This window comes from Erythranthe guttata, chromosome 9, assembly GCF_056151865.1.
Source record: "Erythranthe guttata isolate IM_541 chromosome 9, IM_541, whole genome shotgun sequence".
Classification (NCBI taxonomy): Eukaryota; Viridiplantae; Streptophyta; class Magnoliopsida; order Lamiales; family Phrymaceae; genus Erythranthe; species Erythranthe guttata.
In genome coordinates this window covers 16,142,025-16,165,113 of record NC_142541.1, presented here as the reverse complement: position 1 = coordinate 16,165,113, position 23,089 = coordinate 16,142,025, and the positions used below count along the sequence as shown (strand labels likewise).

General features: G+C 34.9%; 4 protein-coding genes across 6 annotated transcripts; 2 read left to right on the top strand and 2 right to left on the bottom strand.

The window, feature by feature from the left end:
* The first annotated feature begins 4,949 nt into the window (after positions 1-4,949).
* LOC105976117 (uncharacterized) lies at positions 4,950-6,710 on the top strand. Of its 3 annotated transcripts, none has more exons than XM_088823142.1 (3): positions 4,950-5,155; positions 5,501-5,597; positions 5,824-6,495. In XM_088823142.1, the coding sequence occupies exon 3, from the start codon at positions 5,827-5,829 to the stop codon at positions 6,058-6,060; it is 234 nt and encodes a 77-aa protein (XP_088679268.1). In that variant the 5' UTR covers positions 4,950-5,155; positions 5,501-5,597; positions 5,824-5,826; the 3' UTR covers positions 6,061-6,495. The 3 variants fall into 3 exon arrangements, with proteins under 3 accessions (XP_088679268.1, XP_088679267.1, XP_012856864.1); XM_088823141.1 differs by lacking the exon at positions 5,501-5,597 and having other exon boundaries at positions 4,989-5,155; positions 5,824-6,095; positions 6,285-6,710; XM_013001410.2 differs by lacking the exon at positions 5,501-5,597 and having other exon boundaries at positions 4,991-5,155; positions 5,824-6,095; positions 6,203-6,495.
* A 3,044-nt stretch (positions 6,711-9,754) lies between these two features.
* On the top strand, positions 9,755-11,707 carry LOC148768223 (uncharacterized). The gene is made up of 4 exons (XM_088823144.1): positions 9,755-9,782; positions 9,950-10,187; positions 10,460-10,589; positions 10,687-11,707. The coding sequence occupies exons 2-4, from the start codon at positions 10,046-10,048 to the stop codon at positions 11,483-11,485; spliced, it is 1,071 nt and encodes a 356-aa protein (XP_088679270.1). The 5' UTR covers positions 9,755-9,782; positions 9,950-10,045; the 3' UTR covers positions 11,486-11,707.
* Positions 11,708-12,931: 1,224 nt separating this feature from the next.
* On the bottom strand, positions 12,932-16,074 carry LOC105975433 (Survival protein SurE-like phosphatase/nucleotidase). The gene is made up of 10 exons (XM_088823143.1): positions 15,392-16,074; positions 15,066-15,160; positions 14,897-14,964; positions 14,745-14,788; positions 14,568-14,645; positions 14,316-14,469; positions 13,871-14,023; positions 13,637-13,747; positions 13,446-13,511; positions 12,932-13,311 (listed from the first exon to the last, which is right to left on the bottom strand). The coding sequence occupies exons 1-10, from the start codon at positions 15,703-15,705 to the stop codon at positions 13,213-13,215; spliced, it is 1,182 nt and encodes a 393-aa protein (XP_088679269.1). The 5' UTR covers positions 15,706-16,074; the 3' UTR covers positions 12,932-13,212.
* Positions 16,075-17,500: 1,426 nt separating this feature from the next.
* On the bottom strand, positions 17,501-20,196 carry LOC105975964 (uncharacterized). The gene is made up of 7 exons (XM_013001229.2): positions 20,043-20,196; positions 19,752-19,966; positions 19,508-19,548; positions 18,842-19,005; positions 18,647-18,749; positions 18,384-18,553; positions 17,501-18,304 (listed from the first exon to the last, which is right to left on the bottom strand). The coding sequence occupies exons 2-7, from the start codon at positions 19,922-19,924 to the stop codon at positions 17,681-17,683; spliced, it is 1,275 nt and encodes a 424-aa protein (XP_012856683.2). The 5' UTR covers positions 19,925-19,966; positions 20,043-20,196; the 3' UTR covers positions 17,501-17,680.
* Between the last annotated feature and the right edge of the window lie 2,893 nt (positions 20,197-23,089).

Here is a 23,089-nt window from a genome sequence, read left to right as displayed (position 1 = left end):
TTAAGCGGCTATTTGTATGTGAAAAATCAGTCGTTAACATGAGATGGCACGCTGAGTCTCGTTGTAACGATGGGGTTCTTAGGCACCCAGCTGATTCTGATGCATGGAAAGAGTTTGACAAGAAGCACGAGTCATTCTCTTTGGACCCTCGTAATGTAAGACTTGGGTTGGCTACAGACGGTTTTAATTCATTTGGATCGTTGAGTAGCAGGCATAGCTAGGGGTGGGCATTCGGGTCGGGTTATTCGGGTATAACCCGACCCGGTCGGGTATTACCCGACCGGATCGGGTAATTTTTTACGTAACCGGGTTTTTCCCGGGTTCGGGTACCCGGTGCTCCTAAACCGGGTCGGGTCCGGGTATTAGAAATCCTACCCGGGTACCCGACCGGGTACCCGGTTGAATTTTTTTATTTTTTTTTTATTTTTATTTTTATTTTTATATACATATATATACATATACATATATATATATATATATATATATATATATATATATATAATATATATATATATATATATATATATATATATATATATGTATATCAGTATGATATGTAATTATGTATATCAGATTATCAGTACAATATATATATATATATATATATATATATATATATATATATATATATATATATATATATGTCTGTAGATATATGTATATCTTAAATAAAATTAGTTACTTTTATTTTTCTAAAAAAAAAAAAAAAAAAAAAAAAAAGAGGAAAATCGCAAAACCCGAACCCGACCCGAACCCGACCCGAGATAACCGGGTACCCGGCAACCGGGTACCCGGTTATTTCGGGTCGGGTTCGGGTAATTTTTTTTTTGCAAAAAACCCGAATAACCCGACCCGAATAACCCGAATAACCCGACCCGACCCGGATGCCCACCCCTAGGCATAGCACATGGCCGGTAATTCTAATGATTTATAATTTACCACCAAATATGTGCATGCAACGTTCTCATATGATGATGTCATTGTTTATTTCTGGTCCTAAAGGCCCGAAAAAAGGGATTGGTGTTTATTTACAACCCCTGATCGATGAGCTTAATGAGTTGTCGGTCTCTGGGATAACAACTTTTGATTCGTCCACCAGACATTACTTTAATTTGCGAGCGGCACTTTTGTGGACTATCAATGACTTCCCGGCACTTGGTAACTTATCGGGGTGGAGCACTAGTGGTTATCTTGCTTGCCCTAGTTGTGCTGAAAACACTGTGTCCGAACGTTTGTACAAGTCAAATAAACAATGATATATGGGTCATAGTCAATTTTCTGAAGAAAGGGGGTCCACCCCCACCTTCAGGAGATAAGGTGTTATCAAAAACGGAGGGAATCAATGTTACTTTTGGCGTCGGCCAAGCGGTGCATCGAGATTCCCAATGGAGAAAGAGGAGTATCTTCTTCGAATTGTCGTATTGGAAAGATAATCTCATACGACACAATCTTGATGTCATGCATATTGAGAAGAATGTTGGAGAATTATTGTTTAGGTGGTTATTAAATATTCTTGGCAAAAATGACGGTTTCGACAATGCTAAGGAGGACATTGGAAAAATTAAAAAGCCACCGTCGGGCAAGTCCGGTCCTCGATTTCCCAATCTCGTTCCAAAATTAGGAAAGTATCACAAATTGTCTGCCCAATCAAAAAAAGCAGTTTGTGATGTTATAGCAAATGTAAAGGTTCCTAATGGCTATGCATCTAATATAGCCCGTTGTTTTGGTGAAGACAAAGTAGGGGGGTTAAAGAGCCATGGCTACCACGTACTAATGCAACAGTTGCTTCCATTGGTAATTTTCAATGTGGGGTTACCAAAAAAATTGGCAAGTACAATAATCCAATTGTGCAGTTTTTTTTAAGAATTGTGTTAAAAAACAAACTCAGCTGAAGATTTTCGAAAACTGCACTCAGATATTGTAAAAATCTTGTGTGATCTTGAGAAACTGTTTCCCCCGGCGTTCTTTGTTGTTATGATGCATTTGCCGGTTCATCTAGCTCATAAAGCAATGGTTGTCGGACCGGTGAATTATCGATGGATGTATCCGATAGAGAGGTATTTATAATTTATTAAATATTAGTGCATTATCTAATAATTTGAATTTGTTTTATTTTATGTTTTATAACAAAAAATTCTACCTCAGATACTTGGGTCACTTGAAGTCATTTGTACGGAATAAAAAGTGCCCCGAAGGTTCAATTGCTGAATGTGAAATATTTGCAAACTTAAGACGTGAAAACCTTAAATTTTCCATTTTTTAATTAAACAAAAGGGTTAATGAGGCATAACCCCCTCATTAGCAAAAATATTAGAACTAGGTACCAAGCATTTTTTTAATATGGTGCAACCCCCTCTACTTTACGTATCCCAATACTATCCCTACATTTTTCTTTTGAACTAGACCCCTCCATTTAAATAGGATCGGTCAACCAACTATCTCTCTCTCTCTCTCTCTCTCTCTCTCTCTCTCTCTCTCTCTCTCTCTCTCTCACACACACACACACACACATACACACACTCTCTCTCTCTCTCTCTCTTCTTTAATTAGTTTAATCCTTTTAATTATATTTCGATCATTTTTTACTTTTACCTTTTTTTTTGTTTGGAAATATCTACAAAATATTACTGAACTACTAATAATGAATTTAACTACTCACTTTAGTAGTCAACTATAATATTCTACTGGTTTGCAATAAAATTATGTCGGTCAACTACAAAATAGTGAAAGATAACTACGAAATTTTAATAGTTAACTATAAATTGTGATAGTTAACTATTAAATTATAGTAGTCAATAATCATTTATATACCATAATTTTAAGACCAAAACTAACCACCCTCAAATTATTCAACCATCGACAAGTAATTCCAACACTTTCACAACTACGCCCAAAGTTCCAAAACGATCTCAACTATAATGTTCTATTAGTTTGCTAAAAAAATGTGTTAGTCAACTACAAAATAGTGAAAGTTAACTATGAAATTTTAATAGTTAGCTATAAATTGTGATAGTTAACTACTAATTTATAGTAGTCAATGATCATTTATGTACCATAATTAGGGCTGTGCATGGATCGGTTTTAACCATCAACCAATCCATTTTCGACCCATAATTTGTGATGGTTAATCAACCATCAACCGACCCATTTAAGTTGGGTCGATAACGTCAACCAACCCATGTATAGTTGGGTCGATAATGGTTTCTAATATGCTAAAAAGTTGGTTAGTCGGTTAATATCGGCCAACCAACTTTATTCATTAATTTATTATTTATTAATTTTAATTAAAATATTTAATAGTTTGAATTTCAAATTTCTATTTTATATCACATTTATTAAATTGTTTAATATTGACTAAAATCCTAAAAGCAATAAATCTAACCTAATTATCTAATTTTAACTATTTTAATTTTAAGATATACAGTATAAATATTTGGACGATTATTATTTGTTGAACCATTTATGTTTAATTGCAATATATATGCCCGTAATGTTTTGAATCTTTTATTTGAATATTATTGAACTAATTGCATTTAATTTATAAAAGATATAGCGTTGTAACAAGTAATAAAATATTAAAAAAAAAAATTAAAAAAATATTTAGATGGATGAACAATCAACCAAACCACCAACCAACCCATTAAATTGGTTTTCAACCATCACCCAACCCATGTAAGTTGGGTCGATAACGGTTTCCAATATTTGCCAAAGTTGGTTGGATGGGTTGGGTTGGTTTTATGCCCGGTTTTTAACCAAACCAACCAACGCACAGCCCTAACCATAATTTTATGACCAAATTCACCACCGTTAAATTATTTATCCATCGGTAAGTAATTCCAACACTTTCACAATTACGCCCAAAGTCTCAAATGATTTCAAAAGTCTGAAGCATATGGATACCTTCCGTGTAAATTCAATTTCCCTAAAAAATGAATTTCCACAATACATCTATCACTAGCCGTAAGTTTCCTTGAAGAATTAGATCTGAACCAATGAAATGAGCATGAGGCTCCGAGACAATAATGCAAGACTGTAGCGGCGGAGATTTTTGAGTTAGAAAATCAGCGGTGGAGAGTACATTAAGAAAGAGCGGCGGCGGATGCTGCTTCGTCAGAAAACATATCTGAACGTTTCATTGTTACTAGACCGGGTGAACCAATGGTAGCCATGAAGATGCGGCGGCTATGGATCCGTTAATTTTGGTAAAGAAAAGAGAAATAGAAAGAGACGTACCAGGGAAGAGAGATAGGGGAGAAAGAAAGTGAATGTATGAGGGAAGAGAGAGAGAGGGGGAGAGAGAAGTCAATGAGAGAAAAGATGAACTAAAAATATACGTAAAAGATATAAAAAGAGGGGGAGGAGAGAGAAAGAAATGGACGGTTCAGAATAAAGAGGGGAAGAGAAAGAAAGAGTGGAAAAAGAAAAGACAAAATTGGAATAATATACACGTGAGGAGTCTCACAATTTATAATGTTAATTTTAGATTTCTTTACAAATGAAGAATATTAAAATAAGCCCGGACTTTATTATTTTGTGTATTGAGGGGTTATCCCTCATTTTCCTTAAACAAAATTAGTCAAAAAAACTCCATGTGGCATATAGTAAGTGGAATCCAATTATAATCAATAAATGGAGGGTCCATTTTACATCGATTCTTAGCGGGCCGTTATTGGCCCGATAGCTTAAACAAATTAATTGGCCCAGCCCGGTTTATATTATTGGGAAGGCCCAATGCCCTTTTCTTTTATATAATTAATAATTGTTTTAATTTCTAAATATATTTAATAAAGTATTTTAAGAGAAATATTTTATTAGTAAAATTAAATATTTATTGTACAAACGGTTTCAGCTGATTTATTTACTCAAAAAAAAACAAAAAAAAGTTTGAGCTGATTTATTAGTATTTGGTGGATTTTTAAATATAATTATAATTTTTAATGATTTTTTAATTAATAATTAATGATTTTTGTGAGCGTAAAAATCAGTTGAAAATTAATTTTTGGTCTTTAATTTTATAGGCTTTCGTCATCTTATTCCTCGCAAACCCTCAATCGGAGATTCTACAGCGATCCACCATTTCCACCCCCAAATTTTCTTCCGGCAGCCCTAATTCTTCTTTTACTTCAAACGCATCAATTACGTACTGCGATTTTCGGTAAGAATTCTGTACTGCAAATGCATCAACTCTGGATTCATATTCAATATATATTGTATATATATGTATATATATTGTGAGTAGCATTTTGATTTTAGCTGATGAACATTCAGATTATGGCTTTTTTTTAATCTGCATTTTATCTATTTCATTTCTGAGATTTGCTATTTAGGTATAGTATGATTTGGGTAAAATGGATTTTAGATATGTAGATTAAAATGAAGAAAACAGATATTGATCTACGCATTTCGGCTACTCGACGTATTTTCTCATAGTAATTTCGTATTTTCGTACCCGAAGAAGAATAAGGAACTCAATTTTCCTGTATACATCACGCTTTTGCAGGATTCAGCTCGGTTTCGTAGAATTCGGAATTTAAAATAAACAGCCCGAATCATGATTTGATCTGAATAAACCGTTTAGGCGTTTATACAAATTTACGGTAGCTGATTTACTACTACGATTACCTCTTCATATTGTGTGTATTTCATACATTGATAGTTTAAGCGTTATACATCCGGCTGTAATCTCGGTGGTAGTTTAGTAAATAGTATGTCTATCTATTTCTATATGTTTCTGTCCAAATTCTCGTTAACTGCATTTTTTTCAATTTTGTGTTGATGCACTTAGATACGAAATTTGATTAATTGAATTGTTAAAAAACGCAGAAAATGGGTCTGTGGACACTTCTAGAAGGATGCCTGCTTCTTGCGAATGCATTGGCCATACTAAACGAAGATCGATTTCTTGCTCCTAGAAGATGGAGCTTTCAAGAATATTCCGGGGTTAAAAGAAACACGTTCAAAGGTCAAATTCTAGGCCTTATATACGCCACACAGTACTTGAGAGTTCCTCTCATACTTCTCAATTTGCTCTGCGTTGTCGTGAAAGTGGTTTCTGGATAGTGATGCTGACTTGGCGACTCCATATTTTTTCATTGGTAAGTAGTTTCTTTGCTCCATATTTTTCACGTGAATTACGAATTAACGAGTGAACGTACGTACCACCTCAGAAAATTGTGAGTTGCTTCTGTTTTCTGTGTATCAGATACATTGGTTCTTTTCGGAAAGATGTTTTATTGAAGGCGGATGTTAATTGTGGTAATTTTTTGCTTGCGAATTTGTTGCAGATTTCACGTCACGTTTCTATAATTTAATCGAGCTTCTTCTGTATGTGGTAGTGAATTGACTGACTAGTTTGGTTTGTTGAAAACCATTTACAATCATTCGCCGGCAGTTTATATTTTATGTTCCCGACATTTATCGTCAATTCTAGTGACTACTTGATGCAAACAAAAAAAATTCTGCAACGAACGTATATCTTACAACTATAGTTTCCTAGCCTTGAACTTTGGTAGATCTTGTTCGAGTATTTTTTTTTTTCGTTTATATAGATTTTATAAGATCCTGGTGTAACGTGCACGGTTATTTATTCGATATTTTGTACGTGTCGGATAATTCTTTTATTGCCGGAGATGTACAATGAGTCGATCCGTCGCATTCTGCATACGGACCGCTACAAAGCTAAGTCATTATCATTGCAGCTTGAGATATCATTAACAGCATAATCATTATCTTTTAAAGCAAAGTTCTGAAGCAAAAAGTCGAATTTTTTCTTTTAGTCTATAAAATATTTAATTTGCAAAAGAAATGAGAAATGAGGAGATATTTTTTATTATTTTACACACATAGGGGTGAAAATTGGAATGAAGTTCTAAATTCTGTTGATTCCGATCTGAATATTTCTGATTCTGGAACCACATTTTTCGTTCCGATTCTGAAAGTTACGATTTTCGATCTTTTTATGAATTGAACTAGAACACACATTTGATTTCAATTTCCAATCATATTGTTATTTTTTAAAATAGTTTCGAGAATTCCAAATGTATTTTCGAAAATTTTATGTTGTAATTGATTAAAAATTTGGAACTTCCGAATTTCGCCTTTTTTGGTACGAAAAAAATCGATTTTGGAACGAGTTTTTTTAATTCCGAATACAGAATCTCCGGTTTTGATTACTCGAAAGTGTTGATTTCAATTCGAGCCGTCCGATTTACATGATCTTGATTTTCACAGGTCCTAGTTTCATTTTAGAAGCTACTAAATATAAATGGATTGAAAAGGATAATAAATCATAATGACAAACAAAAAAGACAAAAATACCCCCACAGACCTTTTCTTTCTTTATTCCTTTTCAATTAATAAATTAATCAATAAAATGGAGAAAAACCCAAAATTGAACCTAAGTTTCAGTACCTATTGTGGCTCATCAAATCTAGCAATAAGCCTGACCCCATTAATTGTTTCATGTGCGTGCAACAATTAGATATCTACATAATCTTCTTTTGGTCCCCCCACTTTTTCTTTTTTCTATTTCCCCCCCTATTAATTTCCTTTTTTTTTCTTCTTCTTCTTTTAATTGTGTTATTATTATAAATTTGTACACATAGATGTGCATTAGTAAAATAAAACACGATAATGGAATATACTTTTACTAAAAAGATTCTTTATTAGTTTCTCGTTCGTACAATAAATTCATATGAGCGTAACTAACGTAACGTTGTCGTACAAGATGTGCGGTCAAGATCTTATAATAAGCTTCGTACAATTTGCGATATATATACATATCGAAATTATGTGTGACGAAATAAATTGAAAGAAGATAATTACAGAAACATGTTATGCATGATCCTAATAATCATTAAACATCATTATGGTTTGTATTGGAATTATCCAGCTTGATGTTGATCCCATATGTGTAACCATTAAACAAAAATCATCATAATCTTTTACATAATTAGTTAATGTGGTCCATAATTTTATTTTTTGAAAAAAAAAATTAAAAAAATTTTCCGGACATCCGTTATAACAATTTATTGTTAGTTGGTAAAAAGTATCGATATCATCTTTACACGTACGTGTAGTAGCGTTCACGTGTCGTTCCTGTCGAACGAGGCGTTGTACATAATACAAATGAAATTAATATATTTTCTACCTACTAATCAATAGCTAGATTTTGTAATTTTCAGTTGGAATAATGAATTAATTAAAGAAGCATTTCCTTTTTCTTTTCTTTTATGCAAGATGGCTTTAAATTTATTTATGTATTTATTATTATTATTTTTAAAAAAAAAATTGCCATTAAGTTTAGCATGCAGAACATATATATATATATATATATATATATATAACTCTGGTAGATGCCTTTTTGCCAAGTTTATTTTTTTATATGTCACTCTCAGTTATATACCTTTTCCTAAGTTGCTTTCATCTGCACTCACTCACATACTAGATTTTGCTAATGCAGAATGGAAAATGATCACACACACACACAGACATATACATATATATATATATATATATATATATATATATATATATATATATATATATATATATATTGAGGCCATGCAGAAGGAGCAGAAAAAAGGTTAATGATAATCTGAAATAAGAGCTATATTTGTCTGAAATCACAAGACTTGTTTTTTTTTTTTTTTTTTTTGCACTAGGTTATTAGAGCACTTGATTACATACACTTTAATATATAAAAACCAAATACATGCAATAAACCATTTTTGGCCATGCATCAAATTAGTTAAAACTCCACACACACACACACACACACTACACTTTTTCTATAATTTTTTTTTTTTTTTGTGTGTGTGTGTGTGTATGGGGTTGTATTGTACGTATATAGGTAGTGTGGAAAACGTTAACCGAGCATTAAGTTGTGTAGGTTGGTGAATCGACATTTTTTACGGAAATTACTCTTGTCGAGTACTTACAGATAAAAGAAAACTTAAATTGTTATTTATATTTTTCGAGCATTAATGCTGAAGATGCCTATACATGTGTGCTAAAGCATGTAAGAATAAATGCAGCACTGGTTGTTTTAAAAATAAATAAATAAATAAACCTTCTTCGTCGAAATCGCCTTGATTTCGTGTAAGCTATCGTCAATATATATATCACAGTCTGCAAATTACTCTAGCTAATTTCCTGGTAAATTAAAATTCTCAACCAAATAATATATATATATATATATAGCAATCTCTACAATATAATATATCTTGTACGTACTTCCACATATATTTATATATATGTATATATAGATTCAAAATTTGGAAAAAAAGATAAATATAATAGAGACGATGTATAAATAAATTAAGGAGTCAACTGTAGAGTTGTTTTAGGAATAGTACTAAAATGTAATAAATGATTATATGGAAGACAGTCAATCACAATTCACAAAGGTGACCTCTTATTCATAATTATATGCATTAATTGTGTTAATTAGCACGAGTATGGGCAACAATTCCAGCTCTGGAAATATCAATTTTTAGGATCCTATAACTTGTATGTATATATGTATATATAGGTTGTATGTATGTATATATTAGTGGTATATATATAGAGGGAAGAATAAAAGTGGAAGAAGTCGAAAGAAAAGTGAACAAATGGGACAGAAATAAAACTGCATGGCTGACTCGTGGACTTGCTACCAAACAAATATTTCATGCCTGTAAATCCACCCCCCACCCCACCCCTACCCCCCACCCCCACCCCCCTATAAAACATCCTCAATATATTCCCCAAAATCAGAAGCCATGGTCTACTCCTCTCCAATGGTCTCTCTCTCTCTCTCTCTCTCTCTCTCTCTCTCTCTCTCTCTCTCTCTGACACACACACACACACACACACATTTATATATATCTTGTTGAGATTTCTTCTGATGTGAGTGTTTCTTGAACTTAATTTATTTCTCACGTTTGGTGTGTGTGTGTGTGTTTTGCAGATATATATGTAGAAGAAGAAGGTGTAGCTTGATATATGTATGCTGTAATAAATTAAAGAATAGATAAAAAAAAAAAAAAAAAAGAGAGAGAATATAATGGCGGCGGCGGGGCATCATAGTTGCTGCAGCAAACAGAAAGTGAAGAGGGGGCTATGGTCACCGGAGGAAGACCAGAAGCTCATCAACCACATCTCCACCTTCGGCCATTCCTGCTGGAGCTCTGTTCCCAGACTCGCCGGTCCCCTCTCTCTCTCTCTCTCTAGATTCTCTCTCTCTCTAGATTCTCTCTCTCTCTAGACTCTCTCTCTCTATCACACACACTGATTAACTCTCTGCATCAACTTTCTCTCTCTCTCTCTCTCTCACACACACACACACAGACACACAAGACACAGAGGAATAACTGCTGCATGGATACACACACACACACACACACACACACACACTGACACACACAGATAGAAAGATACACATAGATATATATAATTGAAAGTGGAGGCATGGGTGCAGGATTGCAAAGATGCGGGAAAAGTTGCAGACTGAGATGGATAAATTACCTCCGACCAGATTTGAAGAGAGGCCATTTCACCCCCCAAGAAGCTGCCCTCATCATCGAGCTCCACCGTATCCTCGGCAACAGGTACTGTGATTATTTTATCAATCATATCCCTCACTCCAATCAATCCCATCACATATCCCTAATTAAATATATATATATATATAATAAATTAATTCAGGTGGGCCCAGATAGCAAAGCACCTCCCCGGAAGAACAGACAACGAAGTTAAAAACTTTTGGAACTCCAGCATCAAGAAAAAACTCCTTGCTCACCACACCTTCATTACCAACAACATCAACAACATCTCTTCCAATATTTCCACTACCGCCACTCCATTTTCACTCCCTCCAAACCACCTTCCAAACCCTAATAATTACCAAGCTGCCACCACCACCCCATTTCTAGGGTTTGAACCCTTTGATCAGGTGGTGATGATGATGAATAATAATTACAGTAACAGCAGCACTGTGTTGTTATCTCATGATGATCTGCAGTATCCATGGCCGCATCCACCGCCGCCACCGCCGCAGCCTAATTTCATCATCAAACAAGATGATGATGATGATGATGCAGATCAAACCAGCTTGTTCATGCCGCCGCCGCTGCCTCTGCCTGGTGGCTATGAAGAAGAAAATAGTAATTTTCTGATCATGAACTCGAAGGCTGAAATTCAAGACTGCGATGATGATGATCAAGATTCGGCGGCGGCGGTGGATGCTTTCATGATACCGGAATTTGGGGAGATGGCGAAGGCGGTTGAATTCGGAGGTGAGCCGCCATCTTCTTCTACGGCCGCCATTAAAGGTGGTGGGACGACCCAGCCTCTTCATCCGAATCATATTAAGAACATTGCTTCTCTCATGGAATCTTTTGCTTCATCGTCATCATCATCGGTGGTGCCGCCGTCTGCCGCCTCGGCTGGCGGCGGCGGTTCACTCCTGCCGCCGCTTCCATGCAGTGGCCCTTTTCTCTTGTGAAGCCAGCTCTAATTGCTTCTGCCTGCTTTCTTATTATGTACTGTGTGTGTGTTTTTAGACTTTGTTTTAATTAAGGATTATGTTTTTTTTGTTTCTTTTTTTTTTAAGGTTTTCTTTATGATGGCAATGCAGTATCTTATGTTTATGTTGAGAAAACCTGAAATTTTCTATAATTGTATTTTTCAGCACATCTTTCATGAATAATGAATGTCCATAACTCTCTCTCTCTCTCTCTCTCTCTCTCTCTCTCTCTCTCTCTCTCTCTCTCTCTCTCTCTCTACCTACGAGAAATGCTATGTTACACCGTAGATCTACATATAATCACACACACCAATGTGTATGTGTGCTTAGTGTGTGGTCATTTAACCTCATCTTCAATTATCCAGCGCAACATTAATTTATGAATAATTACAATTAATTTCACATTAAATTGATTCATGTTGGTATCGAAGATGAGGTGGTTCGGTATTTTCTTGAGTCAGTGTCGTTATTATATTGAAAATTTTGTGCCTAACGGGCTCTAATGCTTCGAAAGATTTCGAATTTGTTGAAAGTATTGGAAATATCCGAGTGTTGCAATATCCAAAGCCTGGTTATATCTGTCGAAAATCAGCTTCTTTCGTGTACGTATGAAGGAAATCTAATCGGTTTGCCGTTCAAGAAAGAATTTGTTCCCTCAAGCGGCTCGAATTCAGCATTGTGTCAGGAGTTGGCCGAAGCCTTCTCTTTTTGACATCGTTTGATTAAAGCATCTCCTCGATTGCAAGAGTTTGAATTCAAGGTTGAATGTTTTTCATAATAGAGCATCGTTGTTTCTCGATAACGAGCAAACTTGGTGTATCGATTCGTACTCTTTCGCTATTGCCTAAACGTTGTGAAAATTGCTTCACACTCAACATCGTGTTAGTCGAACTTGCCTTTCAGCTTCAATTAACTATTCGACATAAAAATTGAGTTAATCTTTCATACTATCACACATAATTAAACTACTTAGTGCCATGCTGCGAGGCTCCCGATTTATTGGTACTATTCGAACTATGTTGAATTTGACATCAGAAGGGTGAACGTGTAAGAAAATTCATAGTTGAGGGTGATGGTTGTAATTACCCCAAACAGAGGGGTATTTTCATAATTTGACCATACCTCAGGGAGTTACCGTAATTATATTTGTTTGATCGTTAAATCATGTGAATAATTTGAAAATTAACAAAAATATTTAAAAATTTGTTATTCAAACATGTTTCTAACTTTTAGAAATTACAAAATAGCCATAAGGTGTCCGGCAGGTGTCCTCGAATTTCGGATGCATAACGTGTCCAAAACACGGATAGAAGTTGAAGTTTCCATGCTACATGCGAAATAACTAGCTTACAAAATTCTTGAGAAATATTAGGAAACGATGATTTTTGTTCGAGGTTTTGAAAGAAAATCTAATGATTCAGCATTAAAAAAAAATGGGAAAATAAAATATATTCACCCAGTTTTACATGGAGGAGTACAAACACTTGAACAGAAGAAAAACACAAAATGGTAAGCCAACCTATACTCTGTTCAATTACACATTCTTGTCAGTACCAAAATAAAAAATAAATAAAAAATAGCAATTTAGAAGGAAAAAAAATTGCCCAAAACACATAAATTAATAAAGGGGGAAGCATTTTGCCTCACAACACACTTTGAGAAACAAAAAAAAAATTAATAATAATCAAAATGGAAATGTGAAAAAATCAATCTTGATGCAGCACCACCGAAGAAATCCAGTCGAGAGCTGCAGTTTCGATCGCTGAGTCTAAATCCACAGATGCGGAGAATGGAGTAACTGAAACCTGTATACAGAAACAATAGGCAGTACACATCTCATAAACAAATACATATATATATATATATATATATATATATATATATATATATATATATATATAGAAATATACGAGTCGTATTGTGAAAAGGCGAAACTTACAAAGCCATTTTCGAGCGCTCTAAAATCGAGATTCTCGTCCTCTTCTGCATGCTCCTTGTTAAGCATCTGAAGAAATAACTTGTCAAGTTTTTTATCGAGATACAATCAACTGATAATTACTCGATTGACAAGAAACTGTAATTGGTGATTTGTAGTCGGAAAAAAACAACGCAGCATACAAAAAGTTTTACCTCAGCACGAAAATACTTTACGGTCCTTTTAAAATCAGATTTGCCCGCAACACCAACTGATTCCACAACCTCAATATTCTTCTTCTGAGTAGTCAAACGTCGAGCAGCACCCTGTTGGAAAACAAAAAAAAAAACACGAACATTGACAATCTTATTATAAACCCCATCATCGAATATACCAATTCTTTTTTATAAAATGAATTTTATATAAATGTATATATAAAGAGTACACACAGCAGCGGAGGCATCGCGGCTGAGCATTGCAAACTGCATGCCGAGGCCTGGCTGAGAGCCGGTGAAACGAGAAGCAGACTGATTCCTAGTGCTCGAAATGGCTTGCCAGCAAAGCGTTGACCTCCAAAGGCTTCTCTTCGTTGCCTTGATTCCCTGTCAAATAATATATTACAGAAGATACGTATTATGTAAGCAACGGATATCGAATTGCCTATATTGCTACTTTAAAAACCAAAAATATAACTCAAACCCAAAATAAATCTTCAACTTCCATAACTATGCAATCACACGAGTTACAAAGATCCAAACTTTTTACCCTACTCGTCGTGTAATCGGAAGAGGATGGACTATCGGAAGAGGTTACGGCAATTCAAGCATCAAAAGTGAACACAAGTACAGGATATGCATTCATATAATAAAATAAAAAATCTTTGTTAATGCAAACCTTGTTAGCCAAGGGCGATGTCGGAATTTGTACGTCCAACGAAAAACCTTTAGGAAAAACCCCTGTCTCTATATCTCTTATGGCTGCACGTATTATCGGTAAGCACACAGTCACAGCATCCTTGAAGTCATTTTCCGCACTTCCATCGGTTTTCCTGCAATAGATATTAGATAGCAATTAGCAACCTATCACAAATCGAAAATTAAGACATTGAATTTGTTTAAGTACTTTTTTAAGAGACAATTAACACACCAGTTTAACGAAATTGATATCGACGGCACACCGTTAATTAGTGCTTCTCTTGCTCCAGCAACAACACTCGAATAAAACCTAGATTTATCGTAAGTACGATGCTTCTATTAAATCAAATTGTAACAAACAAACAAACAAAAAAACAAAGACTAAACGGGAACATAATCAAGTGCTTACATGTGATGCCCACAGCTCGAACCCTTGTTAATACCACTAATTACCTAAATATCCATCAAAGAAATAAACGGGATAATTATCTTCGAAAGACCTAAGTAATATCGAGAACGAAAATACACTACTTCGAAAAGCACGAAAAAAAAAAAGCATACCAATAGAGGCTTTGACCATGAAAACAGAGCACCGGATAATGCTAACGAGACGCAATCAACGGGAGTTCCTGAAAATCGGATATAGCAAAGCATTCGATTGAGTGTAAATAACGAATATAAAATTTAACATAACATGCAATCAAAAGCATATATACACGAATAGTAATACCGGAAATTTCATAAGCAACGGCACCATTAACTTCGACCGAAGCCACCTCGACTGTCTCCTTCAGAGACACCGAATGCCCCGATGTCGATTTATCACTGCAAAATTTACGGCCAATTCGGGATCAGCAAAACAACAAAAAGCCAATAATCGGAAACAAAATCCATAAAATGGTTCGGAAAAACGTAAAAAAAAAAATTTATATATCAGCTACAGAAACAGAGCAAATGCATATGAAATTCAAAAAGGGAGAAAAGCACTGCGAATAAGTGGCACATATGAACATGAAGAATTTAATTAAAGGAAAAAAAAAAAAAGAGGATAATTACGATTGAGGGACGATGACGTGGACATTGTAGAGGCTTTCACGAACGAGAGCATCGACCAAAAACGAGATTCCCGGCGATTCAATCCCATCGCTGTTAGTAACCAGAATAATCGGTTTCGACCCGTTATCATCTTCACCGGCGGGCTCGTTGCCGGAAGAATCGGCGTCGCTATTGTCGGGCTTGGACGGGGCGGAGTCGTCGGCGGCAGCTTCTCCGGCGGGGGCGGCGGGGGGTTTGCGGTTAGCGAGGACCTCTTGAAGATTGGAAACGAGTCCAGGTGGCAAAAAGTTGTTCTTCAACGCAGGAGTTGTCATTTTCAGAAGAGGGGGGGAAAAAAAGGAAAAGGAAAAAAGGGGAGTGGAATCTGACGGAAATGATGATGACGATGAAGAAAGAGGTGTGTGTGTGTGTGTGTAGGGGTAGATTAGGGATATCAAAAATTGAAATTCAAATCTCTGTGCAGAGATAAAGAAGACTATTACGAGGAAAAGGAAAAAGGAGAGGTATGAGAGAGAGGGAGGGAGCGGTTCAAACGGTGGTGGTACAGACTATAGACCTTCAATTTCTAGAGAGAGAAAGAAGAGAGACTGGGGTTGGTTTGGGAGATAAGGGTTGGTTGCTACCATTGGCGCGTGGTCGACACTTGCCTGAGAAGGTGGCTGGGGATTGATTGAATTAGCCTTATTCCCTTTTCTAGGCAATAAAATATTATTTCAATATTCCGTTATTTCAGATTTTTTGTTTTTAATTACATGTAATAATGTCATTAATGCATATTTAGGCTTCAGCATTAGTAGTAATTAATTAAGACAAACCTTAATTAAAAACATTAAAATAGTTGAAGGATTAAGAAATTAGTACTATTAATTGAAAAAATCAATAACTGCTCCACTAATACGTCAACAAAAATTATTTAATTTAATTTAAATATGGCCGACCATGTCCAAATGCAGATGCAGCACTCCTCCGTATTAATATTAAGGGTAAATTACAAAAGCCCCCACAAACTTAGGCTGAATAACGAAAAACACCCTCACATATTCGTAATTATCAAATACCCCCTGAGGTTTGTTTCCGTCTTACACCAACTCCTTCCGGTGTGACTTTTTCACCAATTTTTTTTATTTAAGAGAATAGATTTTACATATTTTTAGATATTTTCTTTTATTTATCACCTATTTAACAAAAGGTATAATAGACTGTACACATTTTCTGTGAAGTTAATCAGGGTGGGATTTTGGTTATTAGGGATAGGTGGGGGTGTTTTTCGTTATTTAGCCTAAGTTCAGGGGATTTTCGTAATATACCCTAATATTAATGATTTCCATTTAATATCTACCTAATTAAATCTGATTAAATTAACATAATTACTTTACAAGAATGTGTACTCCAACTTTGTCGAGGGAGCAAGTGGGTTCCACCGCCAGAATCTATCATAGAACAAGTCTTTTGACTGATACGTGCATGGGGCCGACCATCATAGCGCGTGGACTGAAAAAAGATAATTGCAAAGACAAACCACGTGGCGCAAGCCCATTTGGAGTACTTTCTAATTACATACGTTGGAATATTGAATAGCATATTACCATCATGTTTTGATCTTAATTTAGTACATTGTATAGACTTTTAGCAACTCATAATCATAATCATACAACAATAATCTTTTTGATTGAAACACACTATTTTAAATGAGTTTAATCAATTTTACATAACTAATTAATAAATTCCACTAAATCTTTTTTGTTGCATCAATAAATTACTAGAGTTCGAGAATAGCAAAGTTATATCAATTCAACAAAAATATTAAATTATCAAATTAATATTTTCGAGATTAATTTATCGAGGTTCTACTGTAGATCCAACGAAATACATTACATAAAGGAAACCATTATACATAATTACATATACAAAAAAACACCATGTAAGTTGGGCTAATGTAGAAAGAGAATCGGTACTCGATATAGAGTTCGACTTGTTCGATTACATTGATTACTTGGATTAAATTGCATTATAATCATTCTATACTAATCTAACTAAGTAATTAATTAATTAGAAAAGCCCTAATTGAACTCAATTAGCAAAAAAACTACACAAGGAAACACATTATGCTGAGAGCATCACCAATATGTTTTTTAGTTGCTTCGAGGATCAGACTTACAACCATTGGATGGGTCCCACAACACATTTATAAAATCAATAAAAAAAAGTGAAAATTCAAGAAAAAGAAAAAGAGGAAACTATTTCTTAGTACTACTACAGTTGAAGAAAAATCAAGCACATCATTACTACTTACTTCCGGTAGGGATGAAACCTACCACCGGCGGCGGGGGCATTACCGTTTCCATATCCTTTACTGCTCCCGTATCCACCAGAACCACCTCCAGCACCACCACCACCACCGCCAGCACCGGCGCCGCCGCCACCAGTATGCCCTTTTGTAGGGCCATATCCTCCACCATTGCCGCCACTGCCTCCACCACTAAAGCCTTTACCACCATCATATCCACCACTAGGGCCACCATATCCTTTACCCAACCCGTAACCAGCAGCTCCACCATAACCAACCGGAGCTCCATAACCACCACCACCACCTCCATAAGCACCACCACTGTACATCGGTCCACCAAATCCATACCCGTAGCCGTAACCACCATACCCTGCATAATATCCTGCAGCCCCTCCTGGATAACTACCGGCAAAGTTCCCATAACCCCCATAGCCGCCATAGCTACCACCACCATAACCACCACCATAGCCTCTACCCATTTTACCACCACCATAGCCGCCTCCAAAACTTTCTAAACCACCAGCAAAATTACCAGAAGATTTCAAACTAGTGCTCCCACGGTGAAACCGGCCTTCAGTTGAATGGTCGAAACCAGATCTCTTCGGCTCGGCTCTTTTTATCTCAACCTGTAAATTTAACAATTGATGTTACGCCACATAATAATGATATACCCGCAGATGTAAAGGAGAAATGTTATAGACTCACTTGTTTTCCACTAATTTCATGCATTTGACCATCAGAGAATATCTTTTCAACAGCATCTTCACTCTCGAAAGTCACAAATCCAAAACCCCTAGACCGACCCGTTTTGTGATCCAGCATAATCTGGTGCTCCATAATGTCACCATACGAAGAGAAGTACTCCCTCAGATCATCTACATTACAATATAATTAAGTATTTAGTGAATAAATTTCGATTTGCTATATCGTAAAAAAAAAAAGTAATAGATAATGTCAGGTAAGAATACCTTCATTCAATGACAACGGAAGACCACCGACAAATATTTTCTTCGTCTTTAACACCCCTCTACCTTGAACGTCCTCTCTAGGAACTGTTCTCTTTACTTCTACCTGATATGTAACCGTAAATTAACGTTCTGGTCCAATAAAAAAAATATTATGCGTAAATTTAGGTCTTGGCAGAATTTTGAAGGATTCCGTACCGCTCTACCATCAATGACATGGTCTTCCTGTAAAACTTTGTCAGCAACATCTGCATCAGCAAATGTTACGAATCCGAAACCACGTGGTCTTCCCGAGATTTTATCCATCATTATTACAGAATCTGTAATTTCTCCATACTTCCTGAAGTATCTGCTGAAAGACTCTGCAAAGGAGAATGATGAAGATATATAAGAATAAAATATGGCATTATCTTCAAATGATGCGTCTAAAATCAATCAAAATGTTTCAATGAAATCACTAACAGTGAGAACTATCGTTCGCCACAGTAACCTTAGTAATCCCATAGACCAAATGACAGTATAGAGATTATGATCACTTAAAGCACATATTGTTCAAAAATGAAACCACAAATAACCTAGCATGTTAAGAACGATTAAGTGGTGTTTAGACATTTTGCAGAAACAGCACATAAGCCAAAACGGCGGACCCCAAATACGAGATCTAGGCAAAACCGCAACTCATCCCATCATATAACTAACTGCTAGATATCCCAACAAACAAATTCTTTCACATAACACTAGCAAGATTCAAAGCTTCGACTATAAATCGCCCGAAGATCTTGCAAAACTAAACACATTAAAATTAAAATATCATCAAACCAATCACGAAACAAATATATCAAAGACGGGATAGACATTCTTTACCTTCGGAAGTCTCCCAAGCAATGCCGCCAACGAAAAGTTTTCTATCACAACAAAAAAACCAACAGTTACTACCATTTCTTTTTGTTCTTCACATCCCTCTATTTTTCTCTGGGATCATCAAATCAAACCCCAAAACCCAAACCCCAATTTCTCACCCCAACTCACATAATACACAATACTAACACTAAACTAATCAAAACATTTCAATCCAAACATTGACCTATTCGACACAAACTAAACTAACCCTGCAGAAGAAGAAGAAGAAGAAGAATCGTGCTTCACTCCTGCACTATCATCTACGTTATCAATTGAACCGTAGTTCCCCTCTTCAGCTTCGTAATGCCGCCGCCCTTCATACTGCGGTGGTTCCTCTTCGCCGTAATTGGCGATGTTCTGTTCCGGTACACCGTAATCCATTCTTTCTTTCTTTTTTTTTTGAATTTGTGTTCCTATTCCTACCTATACATACAGAAAAAAACAAATTTATCGAGGGAAACCCTAATCAAAGACCTTAACCTGGATAATAACAAATTACCTAACACGATAGCTAGCTAGAATTTTTCTTTATTTTTCCTATTTGTTGACGATGAAGGGCAGAGATTTCCAGCTGCGATGTCGTTTTGGGAACCCTAGCTTTCGCTCCACTTTTTCTGCAGCTGATTTGTTTTCCCTTTTTTTAATTTCAGATGGAATTTTTCTGTTTTAGGACTTCCTTTTTATACTAACTTTTTCATACTGCAGTCACATTGGGCCATGGGCCTCGGGTCTCGGGTCTCGGGCCTTGGGCCTTGGGCTCAATAATTCATTCTTTTAGCTTTGTATAATTGGATAAGGATTAAAACACTTCATTTAATTCTATTGAGCTTGGGCTAAATACTTATATACAAGATTAATTTGGGGGATAATTTGACAAAACTCCCTCATTACACAAGTATCATTACAATAAGTCCAATTTTATTTTACATTTTCAAGATAAATCCAAAATAATTTTGTTTAATTAAAAACACTTAATTATCACCATTATATCCCTAATTAAGAAAAAAAAGTATATTTAATTATGATATTAAAAGATATATAATATTTTTTTCCATTAAGGGATCATAATAATTAGGGAATTAGTTAGCTATTTAATGACCATATTATCTCTATCCTATCTAATAACCTCCATTTTAATCGGCAAACTCAAGATTTAACACCAACCCACATGGGAATCACAAAAACGAAGCAAATAAATAAGAACCCTTTAATCTCTTTTAGGGGTGTTATTGTTTGTTTAGCAACCGACAATGACCTCTTATTTTCTCACTCTCTACGTGTTTTTTCTCCGTTGGGAGCTTCAAAAAATCCAATATAATTGCTGAGATATAATACATGTTTGTGTTTTTATTCAGATTTTTTTATTTTATTTTAATGATTGTTGGTCATGGGAATTTGTAATTATACGGAGTGATTTTCATGTTACGTAGTTGTTATACATAGTGGTTTTCATGTTGTAGCTGTTACATAAAGTGGTTTTCGTGTATATATAATTGTTTATAAAAAGTGGTTTTTATGTTGACATATTGTATACAGAGTGGTTTTCAAGTTTACATAGTTGTTATGTAGAGTGGTTTTCATGTTACATAGTTATTATACAGAGTGGCTTTCATGTTCATATAGTTGTTTTATACAGAGTGGTTTTCATGTTTATAAAGACCAGTTTTTATGTAAAAAAACTGGAAAGAAAATAAAAAAAAAAACATTTTTTTTTTTTAAATCGAACTTAAGAAAAAAAAAACCATGAAAAAACGAAAAATAAAAATAAAATCATTTTTTAAAATTAAAAAAAAAAATATGAAAAATATAAATAAGGAAAAAATAATTTAAAATAAAAAACCGAAAGAGTGTGATAGGGAGATAATTGGGGGATTGTGTAGGGAGAAAATAGGGGGATTTGGATAACTACCAAAAAAATAATGGATTTTTTAAAATAATATAATATGGTAAATTTTAGTAATATTAATTAGGGACATTTTGGATAATTCCACACATTTGGATTTATAACAAATATCAATTGAAAAAATGGATTTATCAAGAAGTCAAAATTAAATGAGGGGTGTTTGTCATATAGCCTCTAATTACCTTAATTTGGCCTGAGTTAATTATTTATTAATTGACTAATTATTTAATTATTAAATATGAAGTGATAAATAAAGGACATGACGATTTTTAGTAAATGCAAGTCATTTTTTTTTAATTTTTAAAACATGGTGAAATAGTTCGATCTAAGAAAACTTCATAAATCCAGAAAAAAACACTAGAGTTTGCGGTGGTACACACTAGTCTGGCTATGTAAGAAATTTGATAAACTCGTGTTTTGATGATTACCAATGCTAAATTCGAGCAAAATAAATGTTTGAAAAAAATGAGGTTGGTGCTAGCCTTTAATTTATTAAATGAAATATCTTCCGTTTATTAAATTATTTGATTATTTGTATTAACATTTTATAAATGGGGCAATTTGCTATAGGTCCTCCTATAAGAGATTATATGTGTTAAAATACATCTAATAAACTCTAATTTCCAGCAAATTTTTTTATTTATAATTTGTCAAAAGTACCCCTATCAATATCCCTAGTAATATACGGTAAAATATATCTTCAAAATCAAATCCCCCATTTCTCTCCCTATTATACTGCAAATCCGAAATTTATAATTGCAAACATCTGGAATTCGATTTCTCCCCTATTCCTTCATATCGAAAATCTCACCACGAATTTTGAATCCTTCCATAGGTTTTGGGCAATTGGTCGTTTGCAGTTTTACCAGGTCGGTTGCATTTTGTCTTCGTTTTCGATTTGTTGTTCAATATTTGCATTTGTTTCGTTTGTTGTTTACAAATTTGTTTCGATTTGTTTTCGATTGCTGTTTACAGGGTTTGTTGTTTCGAAAATTCCAATTGCAAAAATATTGAAATCGATTTCATCAATGTTGCTTCAAAGCGAAAATCTCACCACGAATTTTGAATCCTTCCATAGGTTTTGGGTGTTTGATTGTTTGCAGTTTTACTTGGTCTTTTGCATTTTGTCTTCGTTTTCGATTTGCTGTTCAATATTTGCAGTTGTTTCGTTTGTTGTTTACAAATTTGTTTCGATTTGTTTTCGTTTGCTGTTTACAGAGTTTGTTGTTCCGAAAATTACAATTGCAAAAATATGGAAATCGATTTCCTCCCTGTTTCTTCAACGCGAAAATCTCACCACGAATTTTGAATCCTTCCATAGGTTTTGGGTGTTTGATTGTTTGCAGTTTTACTTGGTCGTTTGCATTTTGTCTTTGTTCGATTTGCTGTTCAATATTTGCATTTGTTTCGTTTGCGGTTTACAAATTTGTTGTTCACTATTTGCATTATGTTTCGTTTGCTGTTTACAAATTACCAGGTCTGAGCATTTTGCCTTTATTCCGTTTGTCTTCGTTCGATTTGTTGTTGCCCAATTTGACTTCGTTCTGTTTGCAGTTTACAAATTGTTTGTTGCTCGGAATCAACGGCTGGTGTGTTAGGGTTTGTTGTTTGGAGTTCATACGATGGCCAAAACACGATTAAGT

Excerpts from the sequence above, each read along its gene's own strand:
- LOC105976117 (XM_088823141.1), top strand. The coding sequence starts at position 5,827 with ATGGGTCTGTGGACACTTCTAGAAGGATGCCTGCTTCTTGCGAATGCA.
- LOC105975433 (XM_088823143.1), bottom strand. The coding sequence starts at position 15,705 with ATGACAACTCCTGCGTTGAAGAACAACTTTTTGCCACCTGGACTCGTT. Across the intron at positions 14,965-15,065 it reads CGTTGCTTATGAAATTTCCG|GAACTCCCGTTGATTGCGTC; the intron begins GTATTACTATTC and ends TCCGATTTTCAG. Across the intron at positions 14,646-14,744 it reads TCGAGCTGTGGGCATCACAT|GTTTTATTCGAGTGTTGTTG; the intron begins GTAAGCACTTGA and ends CGATAAATCTAG.
- LOC105975964 (XM_013001229.2), bottom strand. The coding sequence starts at position 19,924 with ATGGATTACGGTGTACCGGAACAGAACATCGCCAATTACGGCGAAGAG. Across the intron at positions 19,006-19,507 it reads TGCTTGGGAGACTTCCGAAG|AGTCTTTCAGCAGATACTTC; the intron begins GTAAAGAATGTC and ends TCTCCTTTGCAG. Across the intron at positions 18,554-18,646 it reads TCCGTTGTCATTGAATGAAG|ATGATCTGAGGGAGTACTTC; the intron begins GTATTCTTACCT and ends ATTGTAATGTAG.
- LOC148768223 (XM_088823144.1), top strand. The coding sequence starts at position 10,046 with ATGGCGGCGGCGGGGCATCATAGTTGCTGCAGCAAACAGAAAGTGAAG. Across the intron at positions 10,188-10,459 it reads CTCTGTTCCCAGACTCGCCG|GATTGCAAAGATGCGGGAAA; the intron begins GTCCCCTCTCTC and ends GCATGGGTGCAG. Across the intron at positions 10,590-10,686 it reads CACCGTATCCTCGGCAACAG|GTGGGCCCAGATAGCAAAGC; the intron begins GTACTGTGATTA and ends AAATTAATTCAG.